This window comes from Triturus cristatus, chromosome 2_1 (genome assembly GCF_964204655.1).
Source record: "Triturus cristatus chromosome 2_1, aTriCri1.1, whole genome shotgun sequence".
NCBI lineage: Eukaryota > Metazoa > Chordata > Amphibia > Caudata > Salamandridae > Triturus > Triturus cristatus.
This window is the reverse complement of record NC_140581.1, coordinates 632,745,669-632,765,360: the sequence shown is the minus strand read 5'-3', so window position 1 is coordinate 632,765,360 and position 19,692 is coordinate 632,745,669. Positions and strand designations below refer to the sequence as shown.

The following is a 19,692-nucleotide window of genomic DNA, read 5'->3' as shown; positions in this document are numbered from 1 at the left end:
AGTGGCCCTGAGGAGGAAACATTCTGGGAAAGAGTGGCTCGTGAGGAGAGGAATCGGATTCGTGCTTGTGACCGGAGGCTGAGGCAGCTAGACCGGAGTGCGAGGAGATGGAGCGAGCCTTAGCTGAAGAGCAAAAGTGTGCAGCTCATGAAGTGAGCTTGGTTGGCTGGGTTGGAGGTGGAGTCCAGGTCAGATGGTGGCAGCAAAAAATGTAGTGTCTAGTACTGAGGGTGAGGTACACGCACACACAGATTTGTGGCCCTGCTTCAAGGAGGGGGTTGACATACACCAGGGGGTTCATGATTGTGAGGTTACTCAGTGGTGCACAGTGTCCCTGAGGTGGATTGGGGAACTGGCACAGGGGATCATATTCCTGGTAGTGGGAGGGACACTCTACTGACTCAAGATGAGAGGTGCAGGGAGAGGGGTTCCCCCATGATAGAAGCCCTGGTAAGTGAGTATGGAGACCAGCCAGAAAAGCATGGGTTGAGAGACAGCAACAGTCAGACACTGTCTCACCAGTCTTGTGAGAATGATGTGGAGTACTTTTCTGAGGCACTGGATGGTTGGGTGAAAGGTAGTTTGGTTAACACCTGTGTGGGGCTGTGTGATCCAATTGTTGGAGAGCATATTTTAAGTCCCCGTTTTCCAGAGCTATGGCAACACCCAGTGGAGTGTGAGTTCTCTGGCACCAGGGAGCTTGCACTGGAGGCAGACCTTTTGGTGGATTCCAGAGGGTCTGGAGAAGCATCTGGGGGTGACCCGGAAGGAAGTGGCTTAGGTATTTCCTCTACCACAAAACCAGATGGGTTTAAGGGTCTAAGGGAAAATTAACAGACCGATGCAGACAAGACCAGTTTCTCAGGTTGAGAAGAAATAGTTCAACTAATGAGAATTTTAAGAAACATGCTGATGTTTTGTCTCACAATCTCCAGGCCAGACATTACCCCCAGAGACTGATACGACAATCATACAAACCAGCTGCAAACAATAATCGTGAAGCTCTGTTAGAACCCACTGAACCTAAAGCACCACTTGAGAGGTTGACCTTTGTTAACACCTTTAGTACCTTATCCAACCAGATCCAAAAGATCGTGCGAAAACACTGACGCATTCTAAATGTAGGTCAAGAGAAATTACCTCCTCCTTTGTTCTCTTTTAAGAGAGGTACCAACTTGCGCGACACATTAGTCCACACGCGACCAAGGAATGAAGTAATTCCTTTATCTAACACTCTATGGAACATGCCGCCCGTGCAGTGACATTTTCCAAGTGGGTGCTGTGCTATGTGTCCACAAACTAAACATACAACTGAGATTAACATCGGAATAGTCAAACCTTGGAGACAAACCAGACACACTAATTGTAACAGCGAGAAAGGGATTTATTTAATCACGTGTCCTTGCCAGAAGAAATATGTGGGCATGACGACTAGAAAAATCAAACAGAGAATCATGGAACATAAGAGCACCATTCGGTGCAAGAAACAATCAACTCGTCTGACTAACCACTTTCTAGAGTTCAACCATAGACCTGAACAAGTTCTATGGACCATTCTTGAGCAACCATATATTCCCTCACATGTCACCGATGTGTTCAAATTTCTTTTTAAAAAAGAACAGCCTTAGGTGTTTAAGTTGCACAGTGACGTAGATGGGCTTAATGATGCCATCCCGTGGACTCTTGTGCAATAGAAATAGACACCTTCAATATGATTGTGAGCTCTCATACAGACACTCTGTCTAGTTATCAACATTTTGTCACAACATCATTCATACCAACACATGGAGTCACCATGCTTTACAGTACTGTCTAAGATCTGTGTGATCTAGCACTATTAACAAGAACTATCGCCGACCGTTTGTTGTACGTCTATAGCCATGGTTGGGCTGGGTCATCAACTGTACTTTGAGATTTGATTTACGCCGTACTACACTAGGTAACTTACTGTAGCACACATACATTCGGTTATTAAGTATGAAACATGTGCAGTGCCTCTAGTGTGCATCACATGTTTAGCTTTGCAGCAATGTGTAGCGTACTTTTGGCGGTATCATTATGAGAGATATACTTGTGGTTATCTTTATTGGCTGGATCTGGACATTATTGTTGCCCCTTATGAGTCCACAGGCTTATATACCTTTGGTTTTTAATAGTGGTTCTAGCATTACATGTACAGTACTCCTACCATGTACTGTGCGCAATTATATCGGGAACGAATGATTCTTACTTTTTTGTTCCGATTTCTGTCCTTCTTTGTCTGGGAACTTTATATACTACATGGTGAGTGGTCGGGGTTCCGTTCTTGTTATGCTTTTGAACATTCCCGACTTTTACTAGTTTATCTGACTAGGACTACATTTCCCATAGGCCCGGGGATTGGATGCTCTGACGGTTGCGTCATGAAGATGCAGCCTTTCATTCCTATTGGCCACGCCATGAAGCGTGCCGATGTGAGTATCGGCAGCGTCGTCCCACAGGTGTAGTCACTTTTTTCCAAGCTTAATTGCCGCGTTCTTAACATGTCCGGTTACCGCTCGGAGCATATAGGATGGACGCCCGGGGTAACGATGGACAGGTAGGTTCAAGCGGCTTTGCTCACATAACTTCTGTGCATTTCTGCCTGCACACAGCACTCACCGTGTGGGTGTTTTGCTGTGCTTCACTACAATCTTCTCCAGTGTAAGCAATCTCTCTGCTGGGTTTTGGGAACCCGTTCTTGAGAAAATTGCTGTTTCTCTATTTGATCCTTTTGAGAAAGTTAAAAATTGTTTCAAGTACGTAACGAATTCTGTTGGATGATTTCTAATGTTGTACTTCTATTATACATTAGTTATGCAAGTGGGTAGCACCATAACTTTTCCATACTTATCTACCTACTACCCTCTTGTTACCTGTAAATGCTGCTGTGGTTTCACAGTTGGCTTTATGAGGGATGCTATTTCCCGTTTTTAACATGATAGCCTGACTGAGTAACCTCCTCCTAGTCCATTTTTTTTATTACAGTAGTATTACCATTTAGGGGTATTTCTATTAGGAACTAGATGCCTGTGGTATATTAGTTCTTTCTTTTCCCTTTTCTCACAGAGCGTTGCCTCACGCCCTGAGTTGTTACCAGGAGTGGTGGGTGGTATCCCCGATTTTACACGGGTAAGAAGGTCAAGTGTAGGCCTTGTTTACAGCACTTATGATTAAGTATGGATGTAAAACTGACTGATACATATGTTTCTTTTTCTTATTTTCAACAGTTGATTGCCAAGTATCCCTGTAGTGTTTCCTAAAATATAGTACACAGGTATACAGTTGGTTGTATCGTTCCACTGTTTTGTCTGAGATAACTTTTCACTTATTCACAAATTAGTTGCAGTAGTAACATACTATGGTCCTGAAGAAAGCCATGATCACAGTTTTGATCTAGGTTGGCTGAAACATGTAGACCGCATTTTTTTCATCAGCGCGTTCGTTAATTTGCTCAGACCGCGCCTTTACTGCTTTTTTAACCTTGACACCTCGAGATTCTCAATAAACATATTTTTTCTCCCGGTAGTCAATTTTAATTTTATACTTTATTGACACTGCACTATATATTATTCAACACACTATGGGCAGCCTCATCGATCTTTAGGAGGTCTAGTCCTCTGTGTACATCTGAAAACATCCGCAAGCTCCTCCTCTGACAATTGAAAGGAGTTGTAGCTCCTTAACTGCACCAGGTTGCGGTTAAGAGGAGATCCCATATGATGAAGCATGCCGCCTCGGTGGGTGATGGGATTCTGTCCTCTTTAAGAGGACTTCCTTCATAGTTGTTTGTCCTGTTGAGTATTATCATTTAGTTTTCCATACTTGTTGCATACTTTGTTCTCACAAGACCCGCGGACTTATTGTTTTTGTAGACATAGTAGGGGGACTTGTCCGCGTTGGTCTGTTAATTTTCCCTTTGACCCTTAAACCCATCTAGTTTTGTGATATTTTGGAGCAGCCTTGGCTGCGGGTCTATTTTCTTTAATACGCAGGTCCTCTGCTGTGTTCTTATACGCTCTAGTGAATTCTTTTTCTTTCTATTTGGTCTGCTGGTAGTCCTCGGGATGGCTGAATTCACGGGTTTGGCATTCGATGAGGAGATGGCTAGATTAATTTTGACCACTACTCCTAGTATTCTTGACACAATTACTACAGCGTCCGGAAGTAGCGGAGACGATTGGTCAAAACTTCTCTTTCTTAAGAAATCACACACTCGCACTGGCATCCATGGTGCCATTATGACGGAGTATCTCCGTGGCAATTGTGCGTCTACTGGCTTGATTGTCACCAACACTCCCGACTCTTTCTGCAAGAGAAAGTTTTCCTGAAGGACTGGTCATTGATAGCATGGCGATGCACTCGCGACTGGTTAATCTTGATTATCAGTACCGCAAAACGCATCGCCGATGCGATATTAATTGAGATACAGTTACTTGAGGGACAGATCAAGACCACGCTATCTAATGTAGTTTACAAAAAAAACCTTGATGAGACGAATAAATCCAACAACACAACAGACCTCTACACGTAATAGAGGGAGGGGTAGGCAAAACTGTAGACAGAACTGGAGAGGTAGTCAACAAGCGCAATGGTGGCTTCCTGCGCCATGGCAATATCCCAATGTCCCATTCCACCCACAGATGATGCCTTTCAATCCATCCCCACAGTTTTTTCAAAATCAGCCTTTTTTAGAACAGGGGCGGGGGCGCACCAGAGGACGGAGAAGAGGACAACAACCCCAAGCGCCAGTCCATTGGAGCCCACCGACATCACCACGGAGCCTCCGCAGCATGACGAAGGGTCCATCAGTAGCAGGACCCAGCGGCAACTAGTAGTCAATTTAACTACACATGTACTGATTGAAATGGAAGATAAAGTTCTCAATAGAGGTTTGGGCTTTGTCCCTACTAGTTTGGGTGATCCTTTTTCCATACAATGCGAACTGGAATGCTTCTTTCGGAAGATCAGACTCCATTTTTTTTCTTCAAGGATAGAACTCAGGATGATATCTCATTAAGAGATGAGAAGGTTGACAGTGGTTTGAGAATTAAATCTACTTTCTATCCACCAGCTCATTCAATACCAGCTCACGTTCTTACTTTTGAAACCGCAGTGACCCATGAAGTATCCAAACTCGGTATGGCCTCTTATCAAAATCTACCTATTCTAGAAAAACAGGCTCTTGACTCCTTATCTAGAAATTCGGCCATTACCATTAAGCCCGCCAATAAAGGCGGTGCTATTGTCATTCTTAACACTACGGATTACCGAGAGGAGTGTCTTAGACAACTTAATGATGAACGCTCTTGCAGACTGTTGGGCACTGATCCTACAGCGAGACTCAAAAAAGAGATCGGTGAACTGGTGGAAGAAGCAAAACTTGAGGGATGGATCTCTACTCACGAGGCAAACTATTTGGTTACTACCCATCCTGTAACACCATATTTTTATATATTACCAAAGGTGCACAAAGCACAACGCCCGCCTCTTGGGAGACCTATTATTTCAGGATTAGGTTCATTGCTTGAACCTTTGTCTACGTTTGTGGACTTCTTCTTGAGACCATTAGTTAAGACTATGCCCACTTACCTCCAAGACATGAAAGATGTCTTACAAATTCTCCCTGACATAGATTTTAATATTGAGACGGATTTCCTAGTCAGTTTCGACGTGGAATCCCTCTATACCTGCATTCCCCAGGTAGAGACACTTGAAGCCATCAGAGCGTTACTGGACCACAGTCCAGAAGTTTTGAGCACACCAGTTCCCTTCATCATGGAATGTGCCAGGTTGGCTATGACTGAAAACTTTTTCAAGTTTGAGGACCGGATTTATCTTCAAATCTCCGGTACTTCAATGGACAGTGTTTTTGCCCCCAGCCTGGCCAATCTCTATCTACATCTGTTTGAACAGAACTGTGTACTCACTGCAGAAAATCCATTCCGTGGCCATATTATTGAATGGAAACATTATATTGATTACATTTTCGTCATTTGGAGAGGAGACATCATTACACTCAATGCCTTCCACATCTGGCTTAATGTCCAGTATAACTTCCTGAATTTCACTATGTAATCCAGCAAAATGAGCCTGCCGTTTCTAGATCTTCGGATCTTTCCATCGGATATCGGCCTGGAAAGTGAACTCTATACCAAATCTATGTCTTGGAATTCTCTTCTCTTCTCACGTATGATAGCTTTCATCCCAAGGCACTTCGGGCAGGCTTGCCCTTTGGCCAGTTTTTCAGGTTGAGAAGAAATTGTTCAACTAATGAGAATTTTAAGAAACATGCTGATGTTTTGTCTCACAATCTCCGGGCCAATCTTGTTCCCACAGCGTCCTACTTTTGCTATGCAACGTTCGCATAATTTGAAAGAATTGCTTTCCAGAAAACAAGCACAAGAATTAGTAAAGCAAGAACACAAGGGCATGCAGAAATGTAGGAACGGCATACATTGCAATAATGCGATGTTGGGTAACTTGTTTGTACATCCCACGAAAGGCACCAAAATTAAATTGCAACACTCCAGTACGTGCGACATATCTAATGTCATCTATGTTCTCAACTGCCCATGCGAAAAAATTTACCTGGGTAGAACTGAAAAAAAAGTTAAAATTCTAGTGGGTGAGCACAAGAGTAGTATCAGAACATAATCTGTGAAATCCACCGTCACTGTGCACCGGATGGAGGCAAGAAACAACATTACACAACTTCAATTTACTGTCTTGGAAGCAGTGTTACCCCAACCTGGAATTGACCCTCATAAAATGCTGGCAAGGGCCGAATTTGTTTGGACCAAAAAATTACATTTAATGCAACCACTAGGGTTGAATGACAGACTTGAATTGAATTGTTTTTTGTGATTGCAGTTTATACCTAGGTAGATCCACGGTTTATGTTTTTTATGCTGTCATTGTTTATGAAGCGGTAGGTTCTGTTTTCTACATTGCCATATAGTATGCCAATCTGAAAGCGGTGTTTAGATTCTATCAGTAGCACGGTCAGGTTTACATAATGAAATGATGTTAATGTGATTCAGATCATTTGTCTTTGAATGCATGTTTGTTCTTTTTTAAGGAAGTTTATCAGCTCATAACTCAAACATAGCATTCGATTTATGTATAACCAAAATAGATTTTGTTTTTCTCCATAATTGAGTGTGCTACTATTGTACACTTCACGATTTTATTTTGTGTACAGCCCGTATGAGATTCTTCCTTTCTTGTTTGCATGCTATGTTTGATCATAGTTGTTACTTTTAAAGAGATTATTCGCTCACAGCGGTTGCGTTTTATTATTCATTTCAAGCACAACTCTATTAGTCACCTTTTGGATTATAGCACTATTCATTTTCGGACTCCACGTAAAGTTTAGTGAATCCCCTACCCCTTTAAGATTCACACAGCTTCGGCCGATATTAAAACGTCCCATCACTTCCCTTTGCTACACTAGTATCGTGGTTCGTGTTCATGGCCGACGGCACTCTGGTAAACTTTGCGTACGTTAAGTGTACTGTTAATATTTATACACAAGTCACTTTACGTCATTTTAGACGTCTCTCACGGTTCCATTCGCATAGCGCCATGGTATAAGCTGTTTATCATTTTGCTTGCCTGTTGTTCAAGCTATTGAGTGTTTGTCACTTTCACAAGATCCACGTAACGCTCGTGTTTCAATTTCTCAAAGTCACCGAACCACTTTTAAATGCGTTTCACAGACGGCGTGATGTTTGAACTTTTTCACATTTACTTTCGTGCACCGAGTGCTGTTCTTTTTCTTTTTCACGTGTGATGTTTATGACATTTATTCTCATCAGTGTAATAGATTAACCCACTAGAGCATGTGACTGTTAGAGATTCTACTCACCCGGGCACTTTCACGCTGCTGTTTAGGAGTCTCATGGTGATTTATCGTAAATGGCATTTTTGATGACTGAAGTTATATGACAGCCTTGAACTGTATTATGTTCAGACCCCTGTTCTTTTGTTTTTTTAGAACCTTGAATGGTGACCCCTGATGAAGGGTCGCGTTATTGACCCGAAATGCATTGGGTTGTTGATTACATCATGGAAACTAATTACTAATTGGATATCATATCATTTATGGATGAATAACCGAGAATAAATATTCCTTGGAAATATGAATATAAGTTCAACCAAAGTGGATTAATTTGATCACAAGCTGATTACATTTTTTTATAACAATTGATTTTGTTATTGGCATTGTGCTCCCGCCAGTGGGAAGGTGTTCCTCCTACAGACTTGTACAAAGAAGAATGTCGTCTGACTCATCCTGGTGATCCAGCGTTTTACCTGGGCCTAAACAAAGGCGATGTTTACTCTATATCTTTAACTCAATTATCAGACATACCCATAGAGGTCTTGGTCCTCCGATAGACCTTGGTAATCCTATTAAAGGGTGGGGTGACTAGGGTCTCAAATGTTTCTCTCCCAATGAGGACCAGGAATTGGTAACCAAATTAGTGAGTAGGCCAAACCTCCTGAAGATGTTTAAACGAGCTAAGATCACATACAAACCAATAGTTCTGCAGTAGAAGTGGAACCTGATGTTCAGGAAATAATCTATAGCTATCTCTGTTATGCATTAAACCCTCCAATATCGTATTCACAATTTTCTTGGCAAAGAGAACATTTATCAAACTAAAGAGACCCAGATATTTAGGCTTTACAATGAGATTTTATCGAATTGATAGCAATTAAATAATCAGCATTTAAGCAAGCTCAGTCAAATTCTCAAGATAAATCAGTTACGGGTGTAGTATGAAACTACGCATGAAACATGAACAGAGGAATTAAAGCTTTTACAGTCCATAGATGGATATTCCTAAAAGAACAGAGGGGCGATTTACAAGAAAGTGACGCATCTGTATAGATGTGTCCCTATCCCTGCGCCACCCTGAGAAACCCTTGCGCCTCCATGGATGCGCCATATTTACAAGACGGTAAACCATGGCGCAAGAATTGACAGATGCGTCAGAAATTCGAATGCATCTGTTGGCGCAAAAGGCACGCATTGCTGGAGTCTTGTCGCAAGCATGATGCAACTCTAGCAATGCATTTTGAGGCCTATCCTCATTGTGCTGAGTCACTTCTTACGCCTGCTTCAAGTTTTTGACGCAGTGGTGTCTTAGACGTGATGCAGTGAAATCTTGTAGATTTCACTGCATCACTTTTACAAGGCTTTCCTGTGTGGGAACGCCCACCCTGCATACATTCTACCTGACGCAGGACGAATGTGATGCAGGGCTTTCCAACGTGACGCATCTCCCTAGATGCGTCACATTGTAAATGGGTCACAATTTTACGCTGCTGCTGCGTCACAAAAAATGATGCAACGGCAGCGCAAAAATGACAAAAGGGGCTTGTATATCTGCCCCTGACTCTGTAAAGGAATGAGCAAAATGGGAAGCGCAGCAGGGCATTGCCAAGCTATGGTTCAGCAAAGCAGTCCAGGTAAAGTTCTACTAGCCAAGGGTTCCAGCCCCTAGCTAAGGCAGGAATCAGTCTGCAAGAGCTAGCTAGAACCAGCCGTCAATCAGAGTGATCTGGCATAGTGGGCCTCGAAAAGAGAAGAGTTCATGCTCAATGGGCTTCGAAAGAGAAATGTTTAAAAAAGGCTCTCCTCCTCCTGGTGGAGAGTGATGATATAGGTTAACCAGTCCATAGATGGCATTGCTTGTCACCCCTTCATCTTACATCCTTCATGTGATCGTCATCCGCTCACACGGTGCAAAAATGGATACATTATCATACTTTCCCATACTGTTCATGGGAATCAGTTTTCCACAATATGCTCGTTCATTCCCAAAGTTTCCCATGTGCCAGTAGTAAAAGTTTAAGTCTTACAGTAGTATCAATGCATAAGTTGCAACATGTTTCCCACATAGTCCGGAATGTCGTGGGAAAGTACAGAAATGTAACAAGGACTAGATGAGAAGAATTCTTTCTACTAGTCATCATGGGAACATTCAGTCTTAAAGAATAATGTCAGTTTAAGACATTAAAATAATTATTTTCATAATTAATATTTCTAAAGCATAATTAGATTTGAATAGAAAAAATTCAATTAAAGCATTTGTCATACAAGTTGAGTATAACATTGTTTAATCAAATTGTGCATAAGCGAGTATGGCCTACTTCCACATTGCAAAGCACAATTTATGTATGCATTTCTAAAGCGCCTGGTTATGCCACGGGCGAGTCCCCGCGCTATGTAGACTTGCTGGTAAGAGAACGGTGATATACACATGCCTGGATTGTATACGGACGCGTTGCTGCTACCTTTGTTGTCTTTAGGATGCAGAGGAGAATAGCCATGTTTTTAGTTTTTTCCTAAATGTAGTTTCGCACGGTTCCATTCTTAGGGTTTCCGGGAGCTTGTTCCAGGAGTTTGCCGCAAGGTATCTAAAAGATCGTGCCCCCATTCTTGTGGTCTGTATTCTTGGGACCTTTACTAATGCCCTTGCTTCTGATCGCAGATTGCGGCCAGGGATATAATATGTTATTAGAGGGTACAGGTATCGTGGGCCTTTTTTTGCAAGAATTTTATGGCAGTAACACATTGACTTGAATTGAACTCTTTTTTCCACTGGCAGCCAGTGTAAGTCCTCCAAGGCTTTTTTGCAGAGGCTCTTTTCGGAAGGCTCAATACCAACCGGGCTGCCGCATTTTTGCACCATCTGTAGCTTGGCTAGCCCCTTCTTTGGTGCTCCCAGGTACAGTACGTTCCCATAATCTAATTGGGAAGTCACCAGTGCGTGCACTATGGTTTTCCTTGTATTAGGTGGTAGTAGGTCCAGAATTGTTCTCAAGGTTTTTAGGGTGCCAAAGCACTTACCCACTACCTTCCGTATTTGTGCATCGAAAGACAATTTAGTGTCCAACCAAACTCCCAGATTTTTAACTTCTGTTTTGAGAGTAGGTACCGGGCCCAATGTTTCTGGCCACCATGCAGAGGACCATATATTCGGTATTTTACCCACTATCATTACTTCTGTTTTATTCCCGTTCAACTTCAGGCAGTGACTGGCCATCCATTTTGCCACGTCCTCTAAAAACCTCGAGAAATTGAGCGCTGTCTGTTTGTTATTTTCTGAGAGTGTTACAATCAGCTGAGTATCATCAGCGTACGATACGATGGTAACGTGATGTTTTTCCACTAGCTCTGCCAGTGGTCCCACATATAAGTTGAATAATGTGGGACTCAAGATTGATCCCTATGGGACTCCCTGGGGCAGTAAGATACTCTTAGATATTTGTGATTGCTGCAGTACTTGAAAACTGCATGACGATAGGAAGGATGTCATCCAGCGTAATGCAGTACTTTCTACACCACATTCCTCTAGTCTGTGCAAGAGCAGCCCATGGGAGACGATATCGAAGGCCGCACTTAAGTCCAACAGGATTATTGCAGCTGTCTGTCCCGCGTCCACCCATTGTCTCATTGTGTCCTTAGCCAGTTACAGAGCTGATTCCATGGAATGGGCAGCTCTAAATCCAGATTGGGAAGGATGTAATAGGTCATTTTTCTGTATATGGTTTGTTAGCTGTTTATTTACCAGTTTCTCACGACAAAATGTAACTACGAGATTGGGCGTAAGTTTTCTAAAACTGCTTGGTCTATGGAGGGTTTTTTTCTCAACGGACGCACTATCGCTTGTTTCCATCTATTCGGTACTTCCCCCTTCTGGAAGGAAGTAGTAATTAACTCAGAGATATAGGGCATGATAAAATCTGCTCCCATCAATAGTTGTTCTGGTCGTGCAGGATCATGTGGGGATCCTAATTTAATTCCTTTGGCGATAGTTTTAAGTTCGTTAAGTTCTAACATTTCAAATTCATTGAGCCTTTCTCCTAAACATGTCTTGTCCTTCCTAGGTTCTAAGCTGCTCCCCTGACGTGCTTCTGCTGGGAAACCGCTATATATTTTACCCACCTTCCCTTCAAAGTATTCAGCAATTTTATTGCAGTTTTCTACTGAGGGTGTTTCTTCATCCTTGTGGTTTTCATAGGATTTAAGTGACTTTAATATGGAAAACATTTCTTTGGAGGAGCTCCTCGCTCTTTCTATTTTTTCCATGTAGAACTTGCACCTTGTGTCCTTAATTAATATATGGTACTTTTTTAGATATTTTTATATAGCAGTCTTTGGCCATGTTGCAGAAATTTTTGCCCCACTTTCGCTCTAACTTCTTACACTCTTTCTTTGTTCTAGCAAGAGTTTCATTGTACCATGGTGCTGAAGCCTTCTGTCTCTTGGGATTCTTAGTATTCCATGGCGCTATCTCATCAACAGCATCTGTTACCCATTCCTCAAACTGGGCATTGGCAGTGTTTATATCAGTTCCTAAAATTTGTTTATTTTTTTCAGTGCCTGTGAGAAGGAACCAGGATTAAAACCCGCCCATTTCCTGTAAGTAACTTTCAAACTAGATCCCTCTATCCTTAATCTGGGTATAGATATTGAAAATGGGATCAAGTAATGGTCTGTCCAAGGGATCGGCCATGGTGTTTCCATTTCTATTTCCTCTTCGATAGTGAATATAGGATCAAGAATATGGCCCCCTTGGTGAGTTGCTGTTTTCACCTGTTGAATGAGGTTCATTGCCATAAGGTCCCTACATAGGGATTGGGCTTCCTTATTCTCTTTGCTACCGAAGTGTATGTTCAAATCGCCAAGTATAAAGAACTTTCCATGGCGTAAGGCTCGTTGAACAGTCTTTTCTCCTAGTCTTTCTATAAATTGGGTAGCTGGGCCTGGTGGACGGTATATTAGGAATCCTGCTATTGTCACATCATCAGCCGCTGAGAGTTTACATAGGAGTGCTTCACAGTGTTTTATATTTGCTTCCGTTATGCTACACTTCAAGGAGGATTTATGAATTATAGTGATTCCACCTCCTCTTTGATCTCTATCTTGCCTTTGAATCTCATACCCCTCCGGGAGTGTATCTATGATATCAGGATCAGAACTGTCATTTAGCCAGGTCTCTGTAAGAAATAACGTATCTAGATTTTTTCTTTTAAAATATCAGAGATCTCATATTTATGTTTAGTCATAGACCGACAATTTAATAGCATTAGTGACCACTTCCTAGCCTGTTTGTTGGAGAGATTCCTGTAAGTGGGGTTAAAATTGCAGTGTAAACATTTAAAAAAGTTCCCATCAGCATTCACATTGTTTTTACATTTGAGTGAGATAGGCTTATCCAGTCTCATTAAATCTTCCCTTGAATATGCAATTGTCGTCTGGTATTCCGGACCTCCATGGGGCCTGTCCCCTGGGCCCGGTCTGGCGCGGACGGGCTTTCCTTTGGCGTGCATTCGGCACGCCAGCGGCACGCCCGCAGCGTGCATCCGCTGCGCGTCCTGTGTAGCATACGGTTTTATCGAGGAGGCAGGGGCCTCTCGAAAGCCAACCTCCCTCGAAACCGGAAGTTGCCCAAATTCCCTCCACAGCAAATGGGATGACCCGCGGTGGACCGGGGAAAGGCAATCTGCTGTTCTAAGGTTAGTACTTGCAATCTTTAAAAAGCCTAATTCTAAAAGCAGTGCAATTCAAAAAAGATTTCCAACAGTTTTAAAAATGAATAATAGCAGTTTCTCGGCGCATGCAGCAAGTAACAAGGCTGTCTGCTTTACTCTCGCTCTTTCGTTTTAGGAAATCTAAGACTCTCTATACATATAAAGATTCTTCATGGAACGTTTCATCCTTCTAGATGGTTGCAAATAGAATTTGCACCAGTGTCAATGGCGCATTACAAAGAGAGTAAAAGAAAATGGTTTCTCAAGCATTATACATTCATGTTCTGCATACAAATTCATACAATAGTAAATTCAGGTAATTTTTACAGCTATATTCAATTGTCATAATTATTTTCTCATTAATTGCGATATTGCTGAAAAATACATTTTGTGAGTTTTCCTTAACATGTTTAAAATATGTATACAAAAAATCAACTACTAAGCAAGTTAGACACACCAAATATAATATTCTTCCAATGCTATATCTTTAAGCACTCTTTTAGGGTGCTTTGCACTATATTTCTCTCAAAAACGTTGTCTTTTTCTGTAAAGTGTGCAAGGTGCACATTCACTTGTATATGTGTTTTCGTTCTCATGTTTAATTTTTATGCCATGTAAAGGAAAACCAGCTTCTAAGTTGGAATTCTGGTATCTGCTCACAGGTAACAACATCGCAGGTGAGACCCAGAATAAATTGGCAATAGTCTTTTAAGAATTTAGGGGCATATTATCAAGCCAGGCGATATCATTATCGCCGCGTTAGCTGCAGAAAACTGCCGATAAAACGGCGATAATGGGCTTGATAATATGCTCTATGGAATTCCAATTGAAGCCCATGTTAGATGTAAAGGATAATTTTATCGCCTGGCTTTATAATATGCCCCTTAATGGTTCAATCCAGAATTTCAGGAGAATTGTTACCTTTCTAATGGCATAAGTGCAAAATCTGTATTTTATGAACTGTTTTAACAATTTAGGTAAAGTAGGCCTTAACTGTAACTGTGATTAGCGCAAGGTAGAAAGGTCCATTCTCGGGTCCGGAGCTGATATTACGATTCCCATTTACTCCCTTTGAGTTTGTTATTGCACTTACTGAAATTTGACGTATTTCGCTGAGCCAGCCTTCACGGTATCCATACTTTGAGATACCCTACACGCCAAGCTAATTACTCCCCTTGCCAGCTGTCAGTTCAGAGCATCTCCTGGAACAATGGACCCATCCTGGGGGATTAGTCTTCTCCTGGAGAGAAAGGTTGCTGGGCTGCAATCTCCAGAAGCTGAAATAAAGCCCTTCCCTGACGAGCTCTTGCTGGATGCTCCCTCATGGCAAAGGAGGTATCAGGTGTTCACCATGAAGAGCACAAATCAACAAAACCCATCTGATTTGTCCCATGATGGTCTGAGATATTTAAAGAAGATATTTGCCGCTCATACATAGAGTTTTATGAGCTACAGCAGGTGCAGTGAGAGTCAAGGGTACCCAAAGCGACAACTAATACCAACTAGGATCACTACAACAAACCTGGGTAGTCCATGTGTGCTGGGTCTGTCAGAGGACCCTGAGTATGAGCTTACATACATTTAAATAAAACTGTTAGAGGTGAAGGAAGAGGAAGGCAAGTCCTCTGTACCTCAGAAATCACTCAGGCCTGCTCCGTTTGGCCATGTACAGAGCAGGGCCACGCATGTGGGATTAGCATCCTCTTTGTCGCTACTTGCAACTAGAGGAGAAGAGAAGAGACCACAACTGTCCCGCCAAGCCAACAGGGAAGAAAAAAGACAATGCAGCCGTGTGAGTGTCTCTCGGTGCACAGAGAGAGGGTGTGCAGCTGCCCTTGGGGAGCAGATGCACCCCGACTAAAACGCACCTAGGCAGGTTCTTCAAAGCTTTATTTTTAAAGAAGAGAGAGGAAAAAGACATGTTCCAGCCCTGCATAGCTTCATGAAAGTGACGTCTTTGATGCAAAGAGCACCCCTTAAGGTCCAAGGGCTTTAGAAATGTGACATCAAGGGTGGTTTCATGACCTGACAGCCAGAGGGTTCCCATATATGGGTAAATCAAATCCCATGCACTGCATTTGATAAATGTATGCAATCCACCTGTGATTGGAGGGATGGGAATGGCTGACCTATATTTGTATCACTGGGCATCCCACCTTTTGGTATCAAATGACCGCGTTGTTTCAAAGCGAACCATTACATCGCAAGTCGTTTCAACGACTTGCTGTAGGGGGCGCTCTGGACTTAGGAATAGTATTATTAACTATTCCTACTCCAGTTTGTGCAACAGCAGGGAAGGTGTTGGATTGTAGATCCAACACCAGTGCAACCCTTACAGCAAGTCGTTGAAACGGCTTGCGATGTAATAGTACGTGTGGTAACAACACGATCTTTGGAACGACCGTGTTGTAAAAGGACCGCGTTGTGGAGACAGCGTTGTAAACACTGTTTCCCCAAATGACTGGTCTAAAAAGGGATGGCAAGATCACATTGAAGCTTCCTCACTTGACTTACATAATATAATGGGGATGCTATACAGAGCCCCCATCTCTTGCTTAATCGCCGAGGTTTGATGGCACAGTCATAGTGCCTAGTTAGAGGGTTTTGGCAGATGGGTTCTCTTTGAGATTACAAAGTTGGGCGATGTGTGGCAAGTCTCAGTACATGAAGTCTTTTCAAGATCTCCTGACAGAGTTTGAACTTCATTGATCCTATTTTTATAAATATCTGCAGCTTCAACACATACAGGCATGCCACCAAGATTCACTGTCAGAGGTACCAAAGTTCAACCCATCAAGGTCGACATTCTAATGTGCCCTGTGGGGAAAGGAGAGTATTGGATATTTATATATTCCTACTCATCAACACCCAGACATTTTCCTAGCTTTAAAGAAAAGATGGTAGGAGTGGGTGGGCCCTTGTGGATGGGTCCAAGTGAGCGGGTCCACTAGATGAAAGCGATTGGAGGGTGGTGAAAATTGCACCGCGTGAGCTCATCATTTCAGAGCGGCTCTGGCTTATTCAGCTAAAATACCTCCATACTGCTTAGCCTGACCCTATGAAGTTATGACATGCAAACGAACCTCCCTCCCGTATGTGTTTTCGCTGTTTGGATGGCAATGGTGACTTCTTCCACATGCTCTGGGGATGTCCCGTTATAATGAAATAGTGGTCAGGAACTTAAACCACACTGGCTTGAATATTGGGTGGACAGATAGACCTGGAATTGCTCTCCTGGGTGTTCTGGATGACCCAGGAGGGAGTTGAGGAGAGAATATGGGGCATATTAACAAACAGGCGATAAAAAATTATCGCCGCTTTTGTGTCCGCTTTCGGACGAAAAGCGGCGATAATTTTATCGCCTTATCAGGAAAGTCACCCTATCGCGTGAAACCTTGCCTGATCGCCATTTCCCTTAACGCCCATCTTTGCATCTCTAATGAGATGCAAAGTGGGCGTTCCTCCCCAGGATAACGGGAGAAATGTCGCTAAGCGACATTTCTCCTATTATCAAGCCTCATTCAAAGCAGCATAGCGACAAGAAAAGTAGCGATAACCTCTGTTATTGCTACTTTCCTTACGCCTGCTTTGAAACTGACTTAGCCATGATATCCTATGTAAGGTGAATATCATGGCTAAGTATGTGAGGCCCTATCAGCAAGCTATCGCCAAAAGTTGTGTGATTATCGCTGGATTTCCAGCGATAATCTCACTTTTGGCTCTTAGCGCTCTGAATTTTATCGCTTTGGAGATAAGCGTTGCTAATAGCACGCTATCTCCGCGATAAAATTCTGAGTTGGCTGGCGATAATTATCCTCATGCTAAGAGCACTGAGCGATAATTATCGCTGGCCCTTGCTGATATGCCCCTTAGTTAGTTGGCATTGATACCTTGACCGCCAAAAGCCACACTGGAGCCATTGGAGCTTTCCAGACCCCCCTCCTTTCACTGACCAGCGTTCTGCCATGGATTGCTGAGTGAAACTAGAAGACCCCGTAGTCATTGCTATTCACATCGTGAGATCAGGGGGAATGGCGGGATTATTAAGGTTCACTGAGATAATGATGAAATGGGTGACGATGTATTTGTATTAGAAACATTTTAATACCTTGATTGTGCTGCATTTATTGCTACGTTATGTTTTTCAGAAAATAAAATTGTTGTAAAAAATGAAATTTGCACAGTTCTCCATGGTGCCCTAGAAGGAGGAAGGGTACCACATAGTGATTGGTTGAATCCTGGGGTTTGCCTGGCTTTGCATCAGTTACCAATAGGAGCCCACCAGCTTTAGAAAATGTGTTACCCTTTGGCCCTCATTACACCTTAGGCAGAATAGCGCTAGGTATTTACAACATGTGGTAAACACCATTACACTAGAGTGACGTATTTGTCATGTAATGAGGCATATTATGTGAAATCCGTATTGAATATATCAAGTGTTGCCTTTTTTACGGCCCTTTCCCTGCCCTTGCGCCTCCCCCCCAAACATTCCAGCTGGTTTGACCTGCAGTAATCTATCATGGAAAGTGTAGTAATCCGCACACAAGTCCTATTCTGATCCCTGTGCAAACCACTGTTTGCACCGGGATCAGAATTTAGCTCTGAACTTTGAATGCGGGCTGACGTCTCCGGGAAGGATAGTTACTGGCCCCGGGAGAGCCTGTACGTGTCTGTTTTAAGTTGTTGCAGGGGCTGGGCTTTTCTGTGTCCTCGGAGTAGGTGGCACCCAGCGTATTTTGGGTTCTGTGAAGTAGTTAGACAAACTAGTTTAACAGTGGCATTTGGTCTTTCTTTGAAACATTCACTGTTATATCGTGTGTACATTATTTCAATTATTAGAAGTGGGTCCATACCCATATGGCTGGTGAAATGTCTGCATATCTGTGTAACAGCACTGAAGTGCCATTGATATTGAATTGTCCATTTTACATTGTTGATTGTATGTGAACTCCCTAGTGACAAAGCCAGAAGGCCTGGCGCACGCTTCATAATTTCATACCTTGCATGATTTACTACAAGCATATATGGGACATTATGCTTTTATTGGTTAGGATCTGCTGGCACACAAACCACTAAAGGTGCCTCAGTGTGGTCGCAATGAGATCTAATCTGCAGTCAGCAGGTTGGTTGACCGCTGTGACCTTTCTTTAGTGTGCACCCCAAGCAGTGTGACAGCCTTGGAATGGTGTCACCATTGGTTTTTCAACCTACTGCATGCATATTTGCAATTATGTTCATAGTATGTATGTTTGCATGTATGAAGCGTTTTCATTTTTAAAAGAAAATGCACTGACTAGACATTGATTTATTGAGTATTATTTGTTGCATTCCTGAGTTCTGAGGTTCTAGCCTATAGCGCATCCATGAGCCAGCCTTCGATTGCTCTGTCTCACTAACCTGAGAGTCAAGAGCTAAAACGAACACTTTGTCCCCACTTAGAAGGTCCCCAGCAAGGGGACTCTAGGACATTAGAAGCAATAAACACCAATATACAGCAATAGGACTTTTGATAGCCCTGGATCCTCCTGGCCCTGATTTTTCACAACAGGTTTACGTATAAGGGTACGAACATGGGTGTTCCCAGGGTAGGGGCTGTAGGGTGTCTGCTGAGAAGGCAGTAAATACATGTAGCATCCTTTTGGGCATTGGCAAAACTTCTCAAATGCTTTTACACTCAATTTACATACCTATGGTGGCCCAGCAAAGGTTGAAGTAAGTGTGTACAGGGTGAGGCAAGATCAATCGTATATCTTCAGATTCTCCACAAGGAACATATTGTCCTAAAAAAAATATTTTCCCTGGGGAGAAAAAAATATGTATGGTGCATTGTCACTTTTAATGCAACTATTACCATACCCTAGCAGACTATCTTTTGCTGTAAAATCCCCCGGTTAGGAGTTAGACATATTCATTGAAATCTACAATTAGGATTTTTGTAAATTACCTACATGCAGATCACATACAAGCCTGCTGGGAAATGTGTTTCTGGAAATAATGTAACCTTATTTCTTTGTGTTGTGTCATAGGTGGCTGGAGGCAATGGATAAAGCTGTTCATCCTGTCAATCAGGTACTGGTCTTCTTACAATGATGTACATGCACAATAAAGGGGCTGTGGTGGGGTGAT

At 42.6% G+C, this 19,692-nt stretch overlaps 1 protein-coding gene across 1 annotated transcript in view; it reads left to right on the top strand.

Moving 5' to 3' along the window:
* Window positions 1–19,692, top strand: part of LOC146865704 (uncharacterized) — a 632,622-nt gene that overhangs the window by 543,903 nt on the left and 69,027 nt on the right. Inside the window, exon 9 of the mRNA XM_085640187.1 lies at window positions 19,593–19,635. Coding sequence (XP_085496313.1) covers window positions 19,593–19,635 — 43 coding nt within the window. The remainder of the gene's footprint in view (window positions 1–19,592; window positions 19,636–19,692) is intronic.